Source organism: Biomphalaria glabrata, chromosome 7 (assembly GCF_947242115.1).
Source record: "Biomphalaria glabrata chromosome 7, xgBioGlab47.1, whole genome shotgun sequence".
Lineage (NCBI taxonomy): Eukaryota > Metazoa > Mollusca > Gastropoda > Planorbidae > Biomphalaria > Biomphalaria glabrata.
This window is the reverse complement of record NC_074717.1, coordinates 20,510,791-20,529,770: the sequence shown is the minus strand read 5'-3', so window position 1 is coordinate 20,529,770 and position 18,980 is coordinate 20,510,791. Positions and strand designations below refer to the sequence as shown.

The 18,980-nt window shown below is 33.7% G+C and overlaps 1 protein-coding gene across 9 annotated transcripts in view; it reads left to right on the top strand.

The window, feature by feature from the left end:
* Positions 1 to 18,980, top strand: part of LOC106070801 (1-phosphatidylinositol 4,5-bisphosphate phosphodiesterase gamma-1-like) — a 60,579-nt gene that overhangs the window by 28,586 nt on the left and 13,013 nt on the right. For all 9 annotated transcript variants that reach the window (XM_056037021.1, XM_056037025.1, XM_056037020.1 and 6 more), the window contains 9 exons: positions 6,547 to 6,722; positions 7,381 to 7,590; positions 9,408 to 9,527; positions 10,327 to 10,510; positions 11,918 to 11,971; positions 13,654 to 13,757; positions 14,049 to 14,191; positions 14,877 to 15,031; positions 15,129 to 15,225. In XM_056037021.1, coding sequence (XP_055892996.1) covers positions 6,547 to 6,722; positions 7,381 to 7,590; positions 9,408 to 9,527; positions 10,327 to 10,510; positions 11,918 to 11,971; positions 13,654 to 13,757; positions 14,049 to 14,191; positions 14,877 to 15,031; positions 15,129 to 15,225 — 1,243 coding nt within the window. The remainder of the gene's footprint in view (positions 1 to 6,546; positions 6,723 to 7,380; positions 7,591 to 9,407; positions 9,528 to 10,326; positions 10,511 to 11,917; positions 11,972 to 13,653; positions 13,758 to 14,048; positions 14,192 to 14,876; positions 15,032 to 15,128; positions 15,226 to 18,980) is intronic.

Here is an 18,980-nt window from a genome sequence, read left to right as displayed (position 1 = left end):
GAAATATACAAATAAATCTATAATGGCATCTGTGACATATTACCCCCCCCCCCCCCCCCCCCCTCCATTTAGCATTTGTATGGTAATAGAAATGCTCATATGTATTAAAAATATTTAAATATACACAAGATACCATACATGAAATTATAGAAAAATGGTTGAGGTAACATATGACAATGCTCTGAAAAATAAAGTCAACTTGGAGATAACATTAAAAAAAATGTAAATGCAGTGTCAGGTATATGAGAACGAAATTATTGATGACTTAGAACACCTGTTTCACTATTCAAGTGGTTATGAAAATGAGACAATATCAAAAGTTGTACAAAACATAATACTTGAATAAATTAAATCTTGAATTGAATGAGTTACTTCTCTTCATGGTGCTTCATGATAAAATTAAAATATGACATAATTCATTTGGTTAGTACTAATGTGAAAATGTGTACATGGAAAAATATATTGCATATGAAAAATTGACATAGAAAAAATTGATGTATACATGACAATCTTCTGAATAATGATACTAAATGTAATACAAATCTTAATATGTGTGAAGCAATGAAGAATTTCAATTATAAGTCATGTATCTGTACTATTATAATAGGATATATGCAATAATAATATACCTGAAATAAAATACCTGAAATAAAATGCTCATGATTTAAAAATTAAGATGAATAATGCATGTCATATGCATTGATGCTGAAACATAATAAACAAAGTATCTTGAAAGAGTGACCTTCCTCAGTGGGTTGCTTGTTGCTGAAATAAATATAACATAATCTGATGTAAAACTCCTGTGGAAATAATGAGAAAACAAATTAATTAATTAATTAAATATAACTGGATAATGTTCTTCCTTGACGAGTATGAATGATAATGGATCAAGTGACACTAAATATGGTATAGTACATATATAAAATGTAAGTGTGAAGTTCAGAACCCTTCTGAGTTGCCATCATGGATGTGTGTACGCGTTTTCTAAACTTGAAGAAAAGGTCTTTCAGTTTATGAAACTGTTGTCTCCATGTCATATTGATCTCACAGATAATGTCTGATTGAACCGCGTTTGAGTTTGGTGAAAATAGGAACTGTCCGAAACCAAAACTCAATTTTCTGGTTGATGAACGTTGACGCTGTCGAACAATGGTAGCGGAATGCTTTGCGTTAGAATGTTCGATAGAGCAATGACTGAACATGTCTGAGTTCAATCGGTCAATACAGCAATGTTGAAGAAGTTCATTTGTTCCTTTCTGAAGAAAAGTTGCCCCTTGAGTGGACGGATGATGAAACTTGGTGTTGTCAATGTTGTTGCTCTCTGAGTTGCTTTCAAACTGCAGTACTGGAAATGTTTCAGAAACACTGGTAAAGAAATCTGCATGGTCTGGAAACACTTTAATGTTCTGTTTGTAGTGCTATGTCATCCAGAGTGATGACCTTGGGAATGTCAAATTGATTTGATGTTGATATATCATCCAGAGTGATGACCTTTGGAATGTCAATTTGATTTGATAATGAAACATCTATCTCAGGAATGGGTGTTGATGATGTTTCTTCTTCTTCTTCTTCAGGAATAGTTGCTAAGCTTGTAAAATGTTCAACTTCTGCTTTGATGTCTTCATTATCTGTTTCATGGTAATGTTCAAACATATGAACATGAAATACTCTGGTAAACTTGTTGACATTGATTTCATAAAACAGATTGGAAATCTTTCTGGTGATGGTAAATGGACCTTGCCATTTGTAGAATAGCTTGTTACTCCAATCTGGTAACAGTAAATTGACTTGATCTCCTTGAGCAAAATATCTTGATTTCATGTGTTCATGTAATATTCTTTGACTTCCAATGTTCATGGTTGTAATGGCTTCTTGAGTTGACTCACATTCTTTCAAATGAGGAATACTTGTATGAGTGTTAGAGTCAAGTTGCATAGTTTTTCTTTTGTCTGGTATAGCCAAAGTTGATTGAGTATAAGTTTCTTTAGTTTCTGCTTCTGGTTTTTGAGACTTGTCTTGATTGTAGCAAGAATTTTCAATGAATACCATAGTATTGGTAGATAATGATGCAGATGCAGTCTTGTTCAAGTCTTGATGTATGAAGTCATCATCAGTGGTTAGGGATGGGAAAGTACTTGGTAGGGACGGGCTTGTATTGTCAGGTAGGGATGGACATGTAGAACTAGTAGCAGGTAGGGATGGACATGTAGTAGGCAGTGATGTCCCTGTAGATTTACTTGAGTCATGATGCATAGATTCATTGTTGTCAATTCTGGTTTTGTAGTCTTCTTTGTTCTTTGTTTTAGTTATGTTGCTTTTCTTTTGAGTTTGTTTCTTCTCACAATAATCATGTTGACAATGTGAACAATTATTAATGTATTTCTTGACATCTTTGGTCAAGCTAGGCCAATAATATTCTTTGGCAATTCTCTTCTTAGTACTTGTTACACTCATATGTATGGTTTCATAAAACTCATGCTTGGCTTTGATTATTTGTTGTCTGTACTTCTGTGGTACATATATTTGTTCAATTACATTGTACTTGCGGAAAATATACTTCTTGAGAAATCCATCTTCGAGATATGCTGTACGCTCTCTTAGTTGAGCTTTCTGGTATATTCTTGTTAATGTTGCATCATTCTTTTGTTCAGCTTTGAATTCGGTATTTTTCAATTTTAATAATTCTCGTTTTAGTTCTTCTTGCCGTCTTTTGTCATCTTCTCTGTCTATCTCAGCTAATTTATTATCAAACCATCTTTCTCGTTCATGTGAAGGAATATTGAGTTTTTCTGCTAAAGCTATGGCTTCACCTATTATGTCTGTTGTTAAAGTCATGTTACAATGTTCTGTTGCTTGATATTCTTTTTCTTCCTGTCGATGAACCCATTCATCTGGTTTAGGTACTTGTTTTTCTTTAGCTATGTCAAATAATTCTAACCATCTTTGTGTTCTTGTCTTTGGAGACATGTTGAAAAATATACCAACTTGGAATGTAGAAATATAGTAACGTTTTGAATATAACAAATCAATGTTAGTTATGCCGTAACTGGCTATGAAGTATAACTTTGTTTTACAGTAGAAGTACTACTGGAGTCGTAAGCTTCGATATATAGATCTATTGAGCCGAGTACTTTTTTTTTTCTGGTTTAACAGTTGGTTAAATCTGGTCTTCTGTTTACTTTGTGCCAGACAAATGATTATTTACTGGTCTTCTTTGTAATGAATATAATGCCAGTTATTTGCTTTACTGGTCTTTTATATTGCCAGTTATTTGCTTTACTGGTCTTTTTTATAATGCCAGTTATTTGATTTACTGGTCTTTTAATAATGCCAGTTATTATGTATATTGGTCTTATTCCTTTTGCCAATTACATATAATAATAGATTTCGTGAGTTAGACGTAACTCTAATGAAAATCTTTATAAAAGAATTATCGATAACCAACTGACCTGTTAAACACAGAAATTCTGTCCTCCGTTAAATAATAATGAAGTTCCTTTGAAGAGTTTAGAAATTGGTCCTAGATCTTGAATAAATTTCGTTAGAAGTTGTCCATAAACTTTTATTAGTCGGAGAGTGCCAGATTGTCACAATACACACAAGATGTCACAACTTGTGTTGTGGTGCCGGGGATTTTACTTGAATTAAAATAGTTGAATAAATGACGATCTAGGAATCACAATAAAAGATTCTTTGTTAAAACACAACTCTGGAACTTTATTTAAATATAAAACGTAAGTACAGCTTATGTACAAGTTACAGATCAACAAGTATAAATAACATTACAAAGGCTTTAAATCAGAGCTCTTAGAAACGTGACTATCTACTACGGAATTCTTTCATCGACTGGCCTTCTTTTTCCCTCGTCAATTCTCTGGCGCTAACTCTTTTAAAAAAATGTCTTTATTTATTTTCAAATCAACCAATAGATTTGCAACATCATAATTACGTCTTGGGTAAAACCTGAGGTGCTGTCAAGGGTCTAGATTTGTGGGGTAATTCCTGAGGCTCAGTCAAGGGTTTATATTTCTATTTACACATAAGCTTTTAAAAGTGAAATATACAAATAAATCTATAATGGCATCTGTGACATAGTCAATCCCTGTGTCAGTCTAGTCATGCATGCTAATAGTCACTTAAAATCTGCAATTCATTTGTTTTCCTGGCTGATTCAGGCAACCCATTTCATGCTCTAATAGCATTATGGAAGAAGGAGAATTAGTAAAAGTTTGTCCTAGCATTTGAAATAAGAATTGTTGCTTTATCTTTGTGTCTCTTGTAGTAAACCAACCTCATTATGGTTTCATTTATGCTTGTATCATACTTATTATATAAGGCTTGTCTTCGAGTCCGAAGATTAGTGAGGAATGCAGTATTTCCCATGGCTGCACAGCTCCAGCTGTGACCTACATATTTTGCCACATTTAGGGCAAGCATAACCATTGTCTGCAGGTGGCAGATTTAGATTTTTTTTGCACCGTCTGCATCTGTCCTTGGCAGCAGATTTTCTTTTGGTCTCAAATGTGTATCCCGTGGCCTTTGTGAGTGACCTCCAGCTGTCTCGTTCGGAGGCTGCATGCAACCAGGTGCTCTCTTCTATGTCAACCAAGGCAAGTTGCGCCTGACAGAAGTGTAATGCCTCGATGGTTGGAGCAGTTAGACTTGTTACCCTTTTTGTACAGGGATATGATTACGGAGTCTCTTAGTTCAGGTGGGACCACACACTTTTTCCAGCATAGAGCGAACAAGTCTGTTAACCTCTCGGTTACGGCGACACCACCCATTTTTATTATTTCAGACGGAAGTCCATCAGAGCCAGGTGCTTTGTGTTTTTTTTTGAGTTTATGCATTTTATTCATTCTTTACTACATACAGAATTACTTTACGAGCCTTGCGTGTAGCGAAGCCATAAGTATATCATAATAATTCTGTTTCCTACATACATCACGCTCAATAGCAAGAATTACCAAATGTTTCAATCTATCTTTGAGAATTGTTGACCTCAAGTAATTCTTCATTAGTTTGAGGCTTGAGAAGCTTCTTTCACCAGATTCCACAATTAAGGGTATTGCATAATGCCGCTTTTATTTATCGTTTGTAGGATTTGCGTTTTCCATATTGAATGACACCCCAAAATGACAATTTTTGTCTATAAATTTCTGTATATTTTAAGGACTTTTTCATGTATTTGCAATTTCGGGAGTTTTCCAGGAACTCCTGGTAAATTGACAGGAGGGCGCGAGAAATCTGTTTTAAGTTATAAAACGGTTTAACTTAATAATTTATACAGCGCGGGTTCTATGAAAGTGCGGGTCCTACTGGCAACATAATCGCAGACTCTTTGGCCCACCAGGGAGGGCAAATTCCACCCACTGATCAGGCTGTAAGCTTTCATCAAGCCCTGGCTATAATACAAAAAACAGAAATGGAAAAGTGGTTTGAGTGCTGGGACAATTCCCAAAAAGCCCATGGAGTCTGGGAGCACATGAGGCGCCCTGACCGCACTTCCCCGTGGTGGAGGCTGTCCAGGCCTGAGCAAGCTATTATAGCACAGTGCGGGACAGGCCACTGTCCTGTTGGCTCATATTTCTCGCGGCTATGGCCAAATTTTGATTCACGGTGCCCCCGCTGCGGGGAAGAAGAGGAAACCGTGCCTCATATTCTGTTTGACTGCCCCAGACTTGCTGATCTCCGTCTCGACAGGTCTGGGAAACCCAAAATTCTCGACCTGTATGGCGACATTTATGCACTACGCAAGACAGCAGGGTTTCTGTCCAGGGCTTTTGCAAGAGAGGATTTGAGCCTCTCAAGCCCTCACTCTAATGGAGTTTGATGATGATGACTGCGGTCACATAGGTTGCAGTTGCCTAAGGCAGGCCCTGCAAAATAGCAGCGTATGCTACGCCGCCGGTTGACTAGTTACTAATAATCCAGTACTTTTATACCAATCATATATAAGTCCGCGCTATTTTGTCTTGCACTTTTTTGTTGGGAAATTTCGCACTATTTTATCAGTGCTATTTTGAACACGCTATTTTGTCGGGTCAACCTGTAATATATAAGATAACTTATTAGAACCAAAATAGTAAAAATGTTGAACCTGTGCCATTAATTATTTTTTGACATTTTCATTTATAACATTTTGTATAAATATCTATGCTTTAAGATGGTGATGCATTAGTCAAGTGTAGGTCATGCATTAGTCATGTGTGGGTCATGCATTAGTTATGTGTGGGTCATGCATTAGTCATGTGTGGGTCATGCATTAGTTATGTGTGGGTCATGCATTAGTCATGTGTGGGTCATGCATTAGTAATGTGTGGGTCATGCATCATTCTTTTATTCCATACTAAATTTAACATTTAATGTTCAAAACTAAATTAAAAACTATTTAAATATGACAAAAGTAGGATGATGAATAAAAAAGCTCCAACTTTTGTCAGAACAAAGATTTCAAAGCTAAAGGTAAACACATTAATATCCAATATTATTATCCTTTTAATCTTTTCTAATTATCAAATCATTTTTTCTGTTTTAATATAACAGCACGATTTTGAGAGTGACGAAGAAGATGAATCAGAAGACTTTAGCTCTTTAATGTGGTATCATGGCAAAATCAAACGTGATATGGCTGCTATTTTGCTTATGGAAAACAGGTCTCATGGAGATGGAACATTCCTGGTTCGGGAAAGTGAGAGTGGTGGCCTTGCAATGAGCTTCCTGTGAGTGATGCTAGGAAGATAGAGTAGAAGTTGAATGTTAGTTTATTTACAGAGTCAACAGGATTGAAGAAAAAAATTAGTCATTTCGTGTGATGCTTATTTCCCCTGTAAGGCAAAGAGACCTCTAATCTGGTTTAATCAGGGACTAAGACTACTGTGGAAGTGGTTAATAAAAATATGTAGCAATTTTAGTAGTTCAAAAAGAAAGTGGACTTGGGGTTTTGTGGTTAATTCTGGTTTATTTATTCATGGTTCTAACATTTACTTCATTACTAAATAGTCAAGTGTTTTAATGCTTGTAAATATGTATACTTACACTTGTAATGGTCATCTAATGAACAATCAATAGAATGAAAAAAAATAACTTTGTAATTTCATTCAATAATTGATTTTTTCATTGACAATATGTAAAAGAAACAAGATGTTTCAATATGTTCCTTATTTGAGTGAATTTTTCTCCTTTCATTTCAAAATTGTAACAACTAATATCATCTCATTAGGCTGTATAATGTTTGTATTCTTGTAGAAAACACTTTATAATAAAAATAATATAGCTAGGTAGTGAAAGTCCTAATGAGTATTAATAGTGCTATATAAATTAAATTATTATTTTAGAATTGATAGAAATAAAAACAACAACATATAAATCATTTTCTAGTGTGCAGGGAAAGGTCACACACAGCAAGATTCAGTGCCATGAAAAACCTGATGGACAAAAGCGTTATTTGATTGGAAATGAAATATGGCATAACAGCCTCAATGAAATGATCCGATATTATCGAGACCACAAATTGACCTACAAAGATAAAAAAATCAGTTTGAAGTTGAGCTATCCAATCAATAAAGAATTAGGGTTTGAACATGAAACGTAAGTATGACAATCAAATTAAAGTGTTTATGTTGGTTTTTTTTTTTACAATATAAACATCAACTCACTCTGTCTGTTGGGTAAAATGTTTGTACACATTATTTCTCCCACACCTAATCTCAGATCAAGCTGAAATTTTGCACAATTATTTATTTTATCTGACAAAACAAGAATTAATAAAAATAAATTAACTCATTAGTTAATTAGCTATTGGTAATAAGTTTTGTTTTTTATTGTATTGCTCTGAAACTGGATCCAGTGAAGATTCTTTGGGAATGCTGTAAATGTGAAATATATTTGCATGACACTTAAAACACTCAACTAAGTTTATATTTTTCATAAATAAATATGATGATAGTTAATTTAGTTTGTGACTGTTGGCCTTCCTTGGAATTATTCAATATACTGTATATTTTTAAATTAGATTGTAAGGGTTTATCAAAATATCTATATAAAACATTGGTATTGCTTTAAATTGTAAGGGTTTATCAAAATATCTATATAAAACATTGGTATTACTTTAAATTGTAATGGTGTATCAAAATATCTAAATAAAACATTGGTATTACTTTAAATTGTAATGGTGTATCAAAATATCTAAATAAAACATTGGTATTACTTTAAATTGTAATGGTGTATCAAAATATCTAAATAAAACATTGGTATTACTTTAAATTGTAATGGTGTATCAAAATATCTAAATAAAACATTGGTATTACTTTAAATTGTAATGGTGTATCAAAATATCTAAATAAAACATTGGTATTACTTTAAATTGTAATGGTGTATCAAAATATCTAAATAAAACATTGGTATTACTTTAAATTGTAATGGTGTATCAAAATATCTAAATAAAACATTGGTATTACTTTAAATTGTAAGGGTTTATCAAAATATCTAAATAAAACATTGGTATTACTTTAAATTGTAAGGGTTTATACTGTTTGAGTTCATTGGAAATGGGATTGTGCTGATTGTTGATGAAGGAAGAATTTCTTACTTAGTAATCCATAATTATTTAATTATTATAGTGATAAAATACACCCTACTAAGTTTCATCATAAACCATATCCAAAGAAAGGATTTGACACACTGCTGTCAATTTTTTAGATATTGTATAGAACAGCCAATGCACATTTATTTGTCTGCAGTCTTATTATCTAAATGGAAAAGCCAGATCTCTCTACATTGTATGTTTATGGTAATATTATTTAAACAGACATTCAGGCTGTTATCAGTAGTAGACGCTTTGGCTGGCTTGGCCATGTTCTAGGTCAACTCTCGTAAGATATTCTGTGTGGTGATTTAATAGAAGGCATGAGAGCTGCAGTTCGGCCAAATTTTGTGTTTTTATTTTGTTTCTTAATGCTTGCATGCTTGACATGAAGCTCTTCAAAATCAACATGGAGAGAAAGTTAGGAGAGTCTTTGATAGCAGATGGCATACACATCAAAAGTAAAAAGAAGGGTGCTGCAGCATCTGGTGATGCCCATTCTGTGACAGCAGCTGTGTACCTTTACTCATGTGAGAAAGAGATTGTCTCTTGAGACATAAAATGCCACAAAGTTCTTTAGAATTTTTCATCCTTTGCTTATTGATACCAAACATAAAGTGTAGGGTAGCTCACTTCACGACATCACTAGAAATCAATAATATTTTAAGTCACCTGCTTCACAGTCCCCTAGGTCTTAAAGGGAACATAGCTCTTGAATGTTCTTTTCAGTTTTAATGTGAAATCCAGCTTGTATCTTTATTTATTTGCATCATTGCAAGCATTTTACTTATAATTCATAAATATTTAAAATTTTTCTTTTCAGTTGGTTCTTTAGATACATTGATAGGTCCAGTGCTGAAGATTTCCTTAAAAGAATACCACAAGATGGTGTTTATCTAATACGACCAAGCTCATTAGATAGTTGTTTCTCTCTCACATTAAGGTAATTGTACAAAGTTTCTATTAGCAACATAAGTTCATTAATAAATGTTGAAATAAAATTTGTTTCATTGTCTTGGATACATAATGTAACCATTAACAGTTCTCATTATTTTGACTTTCTGCTTAGCCAGTGTCCTAATTCTTTCTTTAAGTCTATAGCTCAGTATATTTTTTATTTTGAGTGATTCAAACTTTTTAAGCAATGTTTCATAAACAAATTTTAATTGTTTGATTCATAAGAAACATTAATTTGTTGGGTTTTTTTCAACTTCTTTGCAGAAAATGCAGAATGTATCTTACTTTATTTTAATTATTTCTATAATTACATATCTTGTCTTAAATTTGGTAGCACTTATTATTTTGCTAACACTTAGTTCATCCTGTCTTTGAAACTAAATGTGACATAAACACAATTCATATAATTTGCTAAATAGAGGTCATTGCTGTTCCTGTGAAAGAATGCCAGCCTGAAGACCTATTCCACCAAGTGAGCTCATAGTACTGGCTACCTATCAATAGATAAATGAGGAGCCCTGTAAATGTTCCAGACTTAACCATAATATATATAACCTTACCTTACAGTACATTGCCCTAAAGGAGGCTGTTAACTTTTGACAGTAAGAAGTTCATGACTTTTAACTCCAAAACCCAATCTTCTGCTATTTTTGTGTGGAACAAATGAAGATTTAAAAGCTCAGCATCTAAAAACTTATTTTAAAAAGTAGCTGATTTCAATGTTTGAGTGTCAAAAAAATTGCTCATAGAATTGTCTTTTTTTTTGGTATGTTTCTGATTTGCAGATATCATCGCAGAATCTCTCACTATCAGATAGAATACAAAAGAAACAAGTTTGTACTGGGAGGAAAATATCGTTTTGCCACAATGCAGAAACTGATTGAGTATTTCACTTTGCACCCACTGTACAAGACAGCCAGGCTGAAGTTGCCAGCATCCATGGACAAGATGGAAGAAACAGCTGATGATGTTAGTACCTCTTTGAATAGACATAAAATGTACAAATAGATTGTTGACACTAGTTGACATAAACTTTGTGGCTAGAAAAAAAAGAAACAAATAATAATAAACACATGTCTCAGTTATACAATTAGAAAAATATTTTTAAAAATTTTTTTTAAATAAAGCTTATACTAAGAATAGTTATCAATTAGTTTAGATCAGTCATGTAATTAAATTAAATCTAGAAATATTTTTACCAATTGTTTTTGTTTAGCGCTATTTCATGCTTTTAGCTTTCTCAATACGCTATGATCCTATCACTTGTCTGGAATGACCTGAATTCAAACTCCAGGCTCATGCTGACATGCTAACCACTGTGCTAATGAAATGGTTATGAAAATAGAAGGTTTTATAATTATATATTTTAAGTTTCAAACTTAATAGCAGTGACCTATAAGGGGACTAATTCAGCTTATACCACAGGTCAGTCAAGTACAATTTCTTTCCCTTGTTCAGTACCAAAGAAAATAATTAATTACCAATAGTTAATTAAAAAATTGGGTGTTTTGTTTATTTTTTTTTAATTGATTTTTTGTTTTGTCAGGTAAAAGAAATAATTGTGCGAAATTTCATCTTGATTCGGTTTGGGTGTGGTAGAAATAACATGTAAAAACCTTTGACCAGACAGACAGAGTGAGTTGATATAAGCTTTGAAAAAAAAGGCAATGGTCTCTTCAGCTAATGTGCACACACAAAAATCCTGTGATAAAATCAAATATAGGGACAAGTCTCTGCATTCTCAGGGTACTTACTTTATGTCTTACCTTAAGTGCTAGATAAGGATCACACACCTGAATTCATTCAGGTATTTTTTTAGCGTTTAAAGAGCTTTCTAGTTTACTTGGAAAGTGTTTCACAGCACCAGTGTAGAAATATGATTGAATCATAATAAATAGTAACTTAGTTGAAACAGTCTGTAGTGTTTCAGAGTTTCTTTTATTTCAAATTTGACTAGTAATCCTGTCTAGGCATCAAGCTCAAGGCCTACATCTTTATTGATACTTGGCCATTTTTAAGAAATATTTACAAATCAAGACTATAATCAATTGATTTTTATCACTAATATCTATGGTAATTACTCTGAGTGTACAAGGGCAGTTAATAGAAAGCTGCAAAATTAAATATTACTATTAGTGCCTCTCGCATTATAAATGCCTTTCTGTGGATTAAAATTAATCTTTTTTAAAATAGAGAAATGTAATAATGAATTAATTTTAATTCGTTTTCTATTGCAAATTTTTTATTTTTAAAATACTATTTTTCTGTATAATTCTATCTACTAATGATACAGAAACAACAAATTGAGATGCTTGCTTACTTCTTACATACAATACATCATGGTAATGTATTTTATAATTCTATTTTATTCCTCAGGACTTATATCATGTGCCAGGGGATTACTCAGAACTCTCTTTATCAGAAAAGCTGGTAAGACAAAGTGGCAGCTGCCAGTTTCTAGTAGGTGTGCAGCCATGACTAGAAGTGCTAGTCACTAGTCCAATAAAGATTTGCCTGGATATTTAATTACATTCATAGTAAATAGATTAAGGGATTTGAATGAATTTTATCAATATGATATATTGAAGGATAATATGATGAAATTTAATGCTTGCATATAACAAGATAGAAATCAGTCCTACTTTATACACACAAGTCTACAAATAGTAGCAAGTCATGAAGCTATGTTAATCCAATAACTTAAATGTAAAGCTCTAACTTGAGTTTAGAGTAGACAATTCTTATACAAATACAGGTCAAAAATGGAAAAAAAATCTCATCTCAAGAATTCCTAAATTTTTAACTACATCGGAGAAATGATGATGGAGTGGTTCAACACTTTGTTTCCTAACCTGGGTTCGAATCTCAATGAAGACTGGTACAAAACATGTTAAGTTTTGCTCCAAGCTAGAATAATAGTAAAACTGCTTATGAACTTAAGCAAAAAAGTATATTTAGCTCATCTAGGACACAGAGTTAAACATCAGTACTCACCTTAATAGGCAAGAAGTCATCAGTCATTTTCTTATCTTCTAAATTACAAACATGCCTTCATCATAGATTGAGTCATTGTCTCACACTTATCCTTTTGACTTGGAATAGGAGAAAGTTCTAGAGCTCACCTAGACTGTCCTTTATAAAAATTCTTCTTGCCACTAAACAGGTTGAAACCAATAACCAGTGAAAGTAATCTCAGCAGCTATTTTGTTTGGAGTCATATTGTTACTTTGATTGTTCTATTTCAAACGAAATCTTGGCATGCCTCTTAATGTTGATTTACAAGACACTTCCTAGACCATAATACTTGTGTCAGTCTGTCAGTTCATGTTTTAGACTTCACAAGCAGTGACATTCTTAGTGAATGAAAGGGATACCATTTTTAGTCTGCATAGCCCTGAGGCCTGAGTCCTGTACAGAATAAAACAAAGGCTTCTTTATCAAAAGTGTCTATGCTCCATCACGGGCAAGACAATATTACAAATAGTGATGGAATGTGTACAGGCATTGCTTATTGTTTGACAGTTATGCTGGATAGGGCGTATATACTGTGGAAACAACTGTATGAGCTGAAGGATGGTTGCCCCACCCCCACACCCCCTGCTGAAAATGCTTTAAATGCTAGCTCAAGTGCAGCTTGCTTTAACTGACATAGAAGAGAGCGCCTGGAAATATTTTCACAGGTGACAGCTGTAGATCTCTTACACAGGCATGGTCAGTTGATCTCAGCCAAGACTGTGTAGCCACATTTTATTATTGTTATATTTTTCTATTAGACTATATGATTATATTTAGTCTTTCTCCTCAAAGGCTTTAGTACATTGATTGTCCTGGTCCTGAGTACAAATGCACTTTTCCAATGGAGCTAGAACCTTTCATAGAAGATAGGATGTTGAAATGTAATATTTCTTTTTGTTGGATTCACACTGATTGAATCATTTACCAAGTTACTTGCAATGAGTAATGCCACACTCACCAACACTAGCAAAGTTACTCCCTGAGAGTAATGCTGTAGAGTTAAAAACTACAACGTTTGATTGGTTTAAGCAAGTTTTTATAAACTATAAGATTTAGCTTTGATCTTGGTTAATTTATATTTGCTTGTTCTTCTTCAGGCAACTGTGGTAGCACTGTACGATTTTCATGGCAGTAATTCAGATGAATTGTCCTTTAAAAGAGGAGCTCATATAAACAATGTCTTAATAGCTGATGAACTCTGGTAAAATAAACATTTATATTTTTAACCAATGGTTCACAGCACATGATTTTTTTTCTTAAAAATAGATTTTTTTAATAATGTATTTTAGCTTATCGGTCAATTAATTTATTGATAAAAAGGCTATAGATCGATTTAACAAATTGTAAATTGATTTATAGAAATTATTTCTTTTATTGTCAATACTAATAACATTCTTAGACCTTATCTTTAGACTTCTACCTCATTCAGCTTTTATAAAAAAATATTTCATGTAGTTTGCATTTTAGTTTCTTTCTCTCTCATTGTTTACAGGTGGAGAGGGGACCATGGTGGAGATGTTAATAAATTATTTCCTGCCAATTATGTCCAGGTCTTAGGCCATGAACAGAGTGTAGAGAATGTCGACTCAGATGGGCCAGGAGAAGAGTTTCTTCGACTGTCAGACTGTTATTTTGGTGAGCATGCATGGTCAACTATTTTAAAGCTTTTTGTGCATCTCAGATCTTCAAAATTTTCATGTTACTAAACTAGTGGTCATGTTTTTTTACAGTATAGAGAAATGAATTGCCATAATGTGTTTTGTATTTTTTTTTAATTCTTAGGCTTAGTTCTTGTTTCTTCCTACGACTGATAAGACATTACACCTTTTAGAAACATTACACCTTGTAAAAACATTATGCAATGACATAAAGATGTGTACTTATTTTTTATCCACAATTAATTTAGATTTATGTTAAAAACAATATTTTGTTGACTTATATGAATAGCTGACTTTTGACTACAAAAATCCAAACTTTAAAGTAGTGCAATTGCCACTGCATGGTTTAAAATGTTCAAAGACAAACAGAAAAAAAAACTCCATTGTTGAAATCATTAAATAAACAATCTAAATAAACATTTCACATGTAACTTTTTTGTAAATGTATATTTTGTTTTCTATAGTTATGTTTTGTTTGGTGTAGTGCATAAACTGTAAGACAAATCCTTATGGATAATAAAGATTATTATTATAATAATTTGTTATTAATTGTATGTTAGGTTTAAGGCATTATTATAATAATTTGTATTCTGTTAATTAATTGTAAGTTAGGTTAAAGGCCCATTTAGTCTCTTTCTGAATTTCATTTGTGGCTATTTCAGATGAGAGCACGACTTACTCCAGGGATGGCATGCACTACTTCACTCTGATCAACCCCAACCTTGTCTCTAACGTTTACATTGGATCCAAAGTCAAAGCAGAGGCTGATGACTGGCATCGTCTGCTGTGTGAATCCAAAGCTAAGATTGGAGAAGAGGTTTGTTTAGGAAGAACTGTGTTCAGAAGTTATACATTTCTGTTATTGTGTATTTTAAAAATATAATGTTCATTATTTCATTTTTTCTTTTGTTCAGTTTGAAAAAAAACAAAAAGAAGAAAAGAATCGAAACATTGCACAAGAATTATCTGACCTTGTCATTTATTGCCAGGCAGTTCCATACAATCCATCAAGTAGGTCTAGCTAGTCAATCCATCAAGTAGGTCTAGCTAGTCAATCCATCAAGTAGGTATAGCTAGTCAATCTATCAAGTAGGTATAGCTAGTCAATCCATCAAGTAGGTCTAGATTGTCAATCCATCAAGTAGGTATAGCTAGTCAATGCATCAAGTAGGTCTAGCTAGTCAATCCATCAAGTAGGTCTAGCTAGTCAATCTATCAAGTAGGTCTAGATTGTCAATCCATCAAGTAGGTATCGCTAGTCAATCCATCAAGTAGGTCTAGCTAGTCAATCCATCAAGTAGGTCTAGCTTGTCAATCCATCAAGTAGGTCTAGCTAGTCAATCCATCAAGTAGATATAGCTAGTCAATCCATCAAGTAGGTATAGTTAGTCAATCCATCAAGTAGGTCTAGCTTGTCAATCTATCAAGTAGGTATAGTTAGTCAATCTATCAAGTAGGTCTAGCTAGTCAATCCATCAAGTAGGTCTAGCTTGTCAATCTATCAAGTAGGTATAGTTAGTCAATCCATCAAGTAGGTCTAGCTAGTCAATCCATCAAGTAGGTATAGTTAGTCAATCCATCAAGTAGGTCTAGCTAGTCAATCCATCAAGTAGGTCTAGCTAGTCAATCCATCAAGTAGGTCTAGCTAGTCAATCTATCAAGTAGGTCTAGATTGTCAATCCATCAAGTAGGTATCGCTAGTCAATCCATCAAGTAGGTCTAGCTAGTCAATCCATCAAGTAGGTCTAGCTTGTCAATCCATCAAGTAGGTCTAGCTAGTCAATCCATCAAGTAGATATAGCTAGTCAATCCATCAAGTAGGTATAGTTAGTCAATCCATCAAGTAGGTCTAGCTAGTCAATCCATCAAGTAGGTCTAGCTTGTCAATCTATCAAGTAGGTATAGTTAGTCAATCTATCAAGTAGGTCTAGCTAGTCAATCCATCAAGTAGGTCTAGCTTGTCAATCTATCAAGTAGGTATATTTAGTCAATCCATCAAGTAGGTCTAGCTAGTCAATCCATCAAGTAGGTATAGTTAGTCAATCCATCAAGTAGGTCTAGCTAGTCAATCCATCAAGTAGGTCTAGCTAGTCAATCCATCAAGTAGGTATAGTTAGTCAATCCATCAAGTAGGTATTGTTAGTCAATCCATCAAGTAGGTCTAGCTAGTCAATCCATCAAGTAGGTCTAGCTAGTCAATCCATCAAGTAGGTCTAGCTAGTCAATCCATCAAGTAGGTCTAGCTAGTCAATCTATCAAGTAGGTCTAGATTGTCAATCCATCAAGTAGGTATCGCTAGTCAATCCATCAAGTAGGTCTAGCTAGTCAATCCATCAAGTAGGTATAGTTAGTCAATCTATCAAGTAGGTCTAGCTAGTCAATCCATCAAGTAGGTCTAGCTTGTCAATCTATCAAGTAGGTATAGTTAGTCAATCCATCAAGTAGGTCTAGCTAGTCAATCCATCAAGTAGGTATAGTTAGTCAATCCATCAAGTAGGTCTAGCTAGTCAATCCATCAAGTAGGTCTAGCTAGTCAATCCATCAAGTAGGTATAGTTAGTCAATCCATCAAGTAGGTATAGTTAGTCAATCCATCAAGTAGGTCTAGCTAGTCAATCCATCAAGTAGGTCTAGCTTGTCAATCCATCAAGTAGGTATAGTTAGTCAATCCATCAAGTAGGTCTAGCTAGTCAATCCATCAAGTAGGTCTAGCTAGTCAATCCATCAAGTAGGTATAGTTAGTCAATCCATCAAGTAGGTCTAGCTTGTCAATCTATCAAGTAGGTCTAGCTTGTCAATCTATCAAGTAGGTATAGTTAGTCAATCCATCAAGTAGGTCTAGCTAGTCAATCTATCAAGTAGGTATAGTTAGTCAATCCATCAAGTAGGTCAAGCTAGTCAATCCATCAAGTAGGTCTAGCTAGTCAATCCATCAAGTAGGTCTAGCTAGTCAATCCATCATGTAGGTCTAGCTTGTCAATCCATCAAGTAGGTATAGTTAGTCAATCCATCAAGTAGGTCTAGCTAGTCAATCCATCAAGTAGGTCTAGCTAGTCAATCCATCAAGTAGGTATAGCTAGTCAATCCATCAAGTAGGTCTAGCTAGTCAATCCATCAAGTAGGTCTAGCTAGTCAATCCATCAAGTAGGTCTAGCTTGTCAATCCATCAAGTAGGTATAGCTAGTCAATCCACCAAGTAGGTTTGCGCAGAATGTGAAGCGTGTTCTCGTGATTGAAGATGGCCTTGGCTAAAAGCAAGGGCATTTCACCTGGCATTATAATGATTATTTTTCTGAAGGGCCCTCCCTAACCTAAAATCTTGTTGTAACAGAGTGTTTTTGCGTAAATCATCTCGACTCTAGCTAGAAATAGTATTTAGATTTAGATCTAGTGAAGATACTTCACAACCTAACTTGAAAACTTCGTGAATTTTAGTCAATTTAATGATCTCGATACATCTAAGTCTAATGTCTAGATTATTCTAGAAATACGCTAGATTCTAGATTTACGCTAAATCACTAGCTCTAGAATGTAGTGAAGCCTAGAAAAATTCGCAAATTTTAGTGTCTTAAATTAGATCTTGAGTCTGGATTTACGTTAGATTCGGTGAAGATAATTCTCACATAGCTGTGAAAAGTCCGCGAATTTTAGTGACTTAGATCTAGAGTCTAGATTTACGGTAGATTAAGGGAAGATAATTGTCACACATCCGTGAAAAGTCCGCGAAATTTTGTGACTTAGATCTAAAGTCTTGATTTACGGTAGTTTCAGGGAACATAATTGTCACACAGCCGCGAAAAATCCGCGGATTTAGTCACCTAGATCTAGAGTCTAAATTTACAGTAGATAGGTGAAGATAATTCTCACACAGCCGTGAAAAGTCGCGAATTTTAGTGTCTTAAATTTAGATCTTGACTCTAAATTTTACACTAAATCATAGAATCTAGTAAAGATAATTCACTCACAGCCGTGAAAAGTCCGCGAATTTTCTGACTTAGATCTAGAAATCTAGACTCTAGATCTACTGTAGATTTAAGCAAAATATTTCGCACACAGCTGTGAAAGCCCGTAAAAGTTATTTCGGTCGTAAAAGACAGGGAAACTACATAGTTGAAAAAGAAATTGTACTTGGAAAAAAAAACGCTAATGGGTTTAATTACCCCCCCCCCCAAAAAAAAAAAATCCAAAAGTCATTATTATTTAGTAAGCAAATGCCAACTAAACACACAAATAGGCCTGCATGTTACAGGCTCTGTTTATGAGGAGGATTTAAGCACAGTTAATAAAACAATAAAACATTAGGCCTACATACACATAGGAACTAAAAATGTAGCCTACATTTCCACCACAGAGAAGGCAACTCTAAGAATGTTTCTTATTTTTTAAAAAATGAAATAGCAAACATTTGTAATGTTCTTTAATAAATCTTTGAAAAGAAAAATGTTTGTTTGAGGTTTTGGGATGACAGTCAAGTTGTTACTAGATTAAAAGATAACTTACACATATATATATATATATATGTATGTATGTATGTATATATATATATATGTATATATATATATATAAATATATGTATGTATGTATATTATAGTCCGAAGATTAATGAGCAATAATAATAATCCACTTTGACTATATTTTTGCGCGAATTTTATGTCCTGGAATTTTAAAATTTCTCCTGGAAAAGTCCTGGAAAACTCCTTGAATTTCATATTGACTTTGGTGCAGAAACCCTGTATATATAATTACAGAATCAATGTGCTCTCCTTC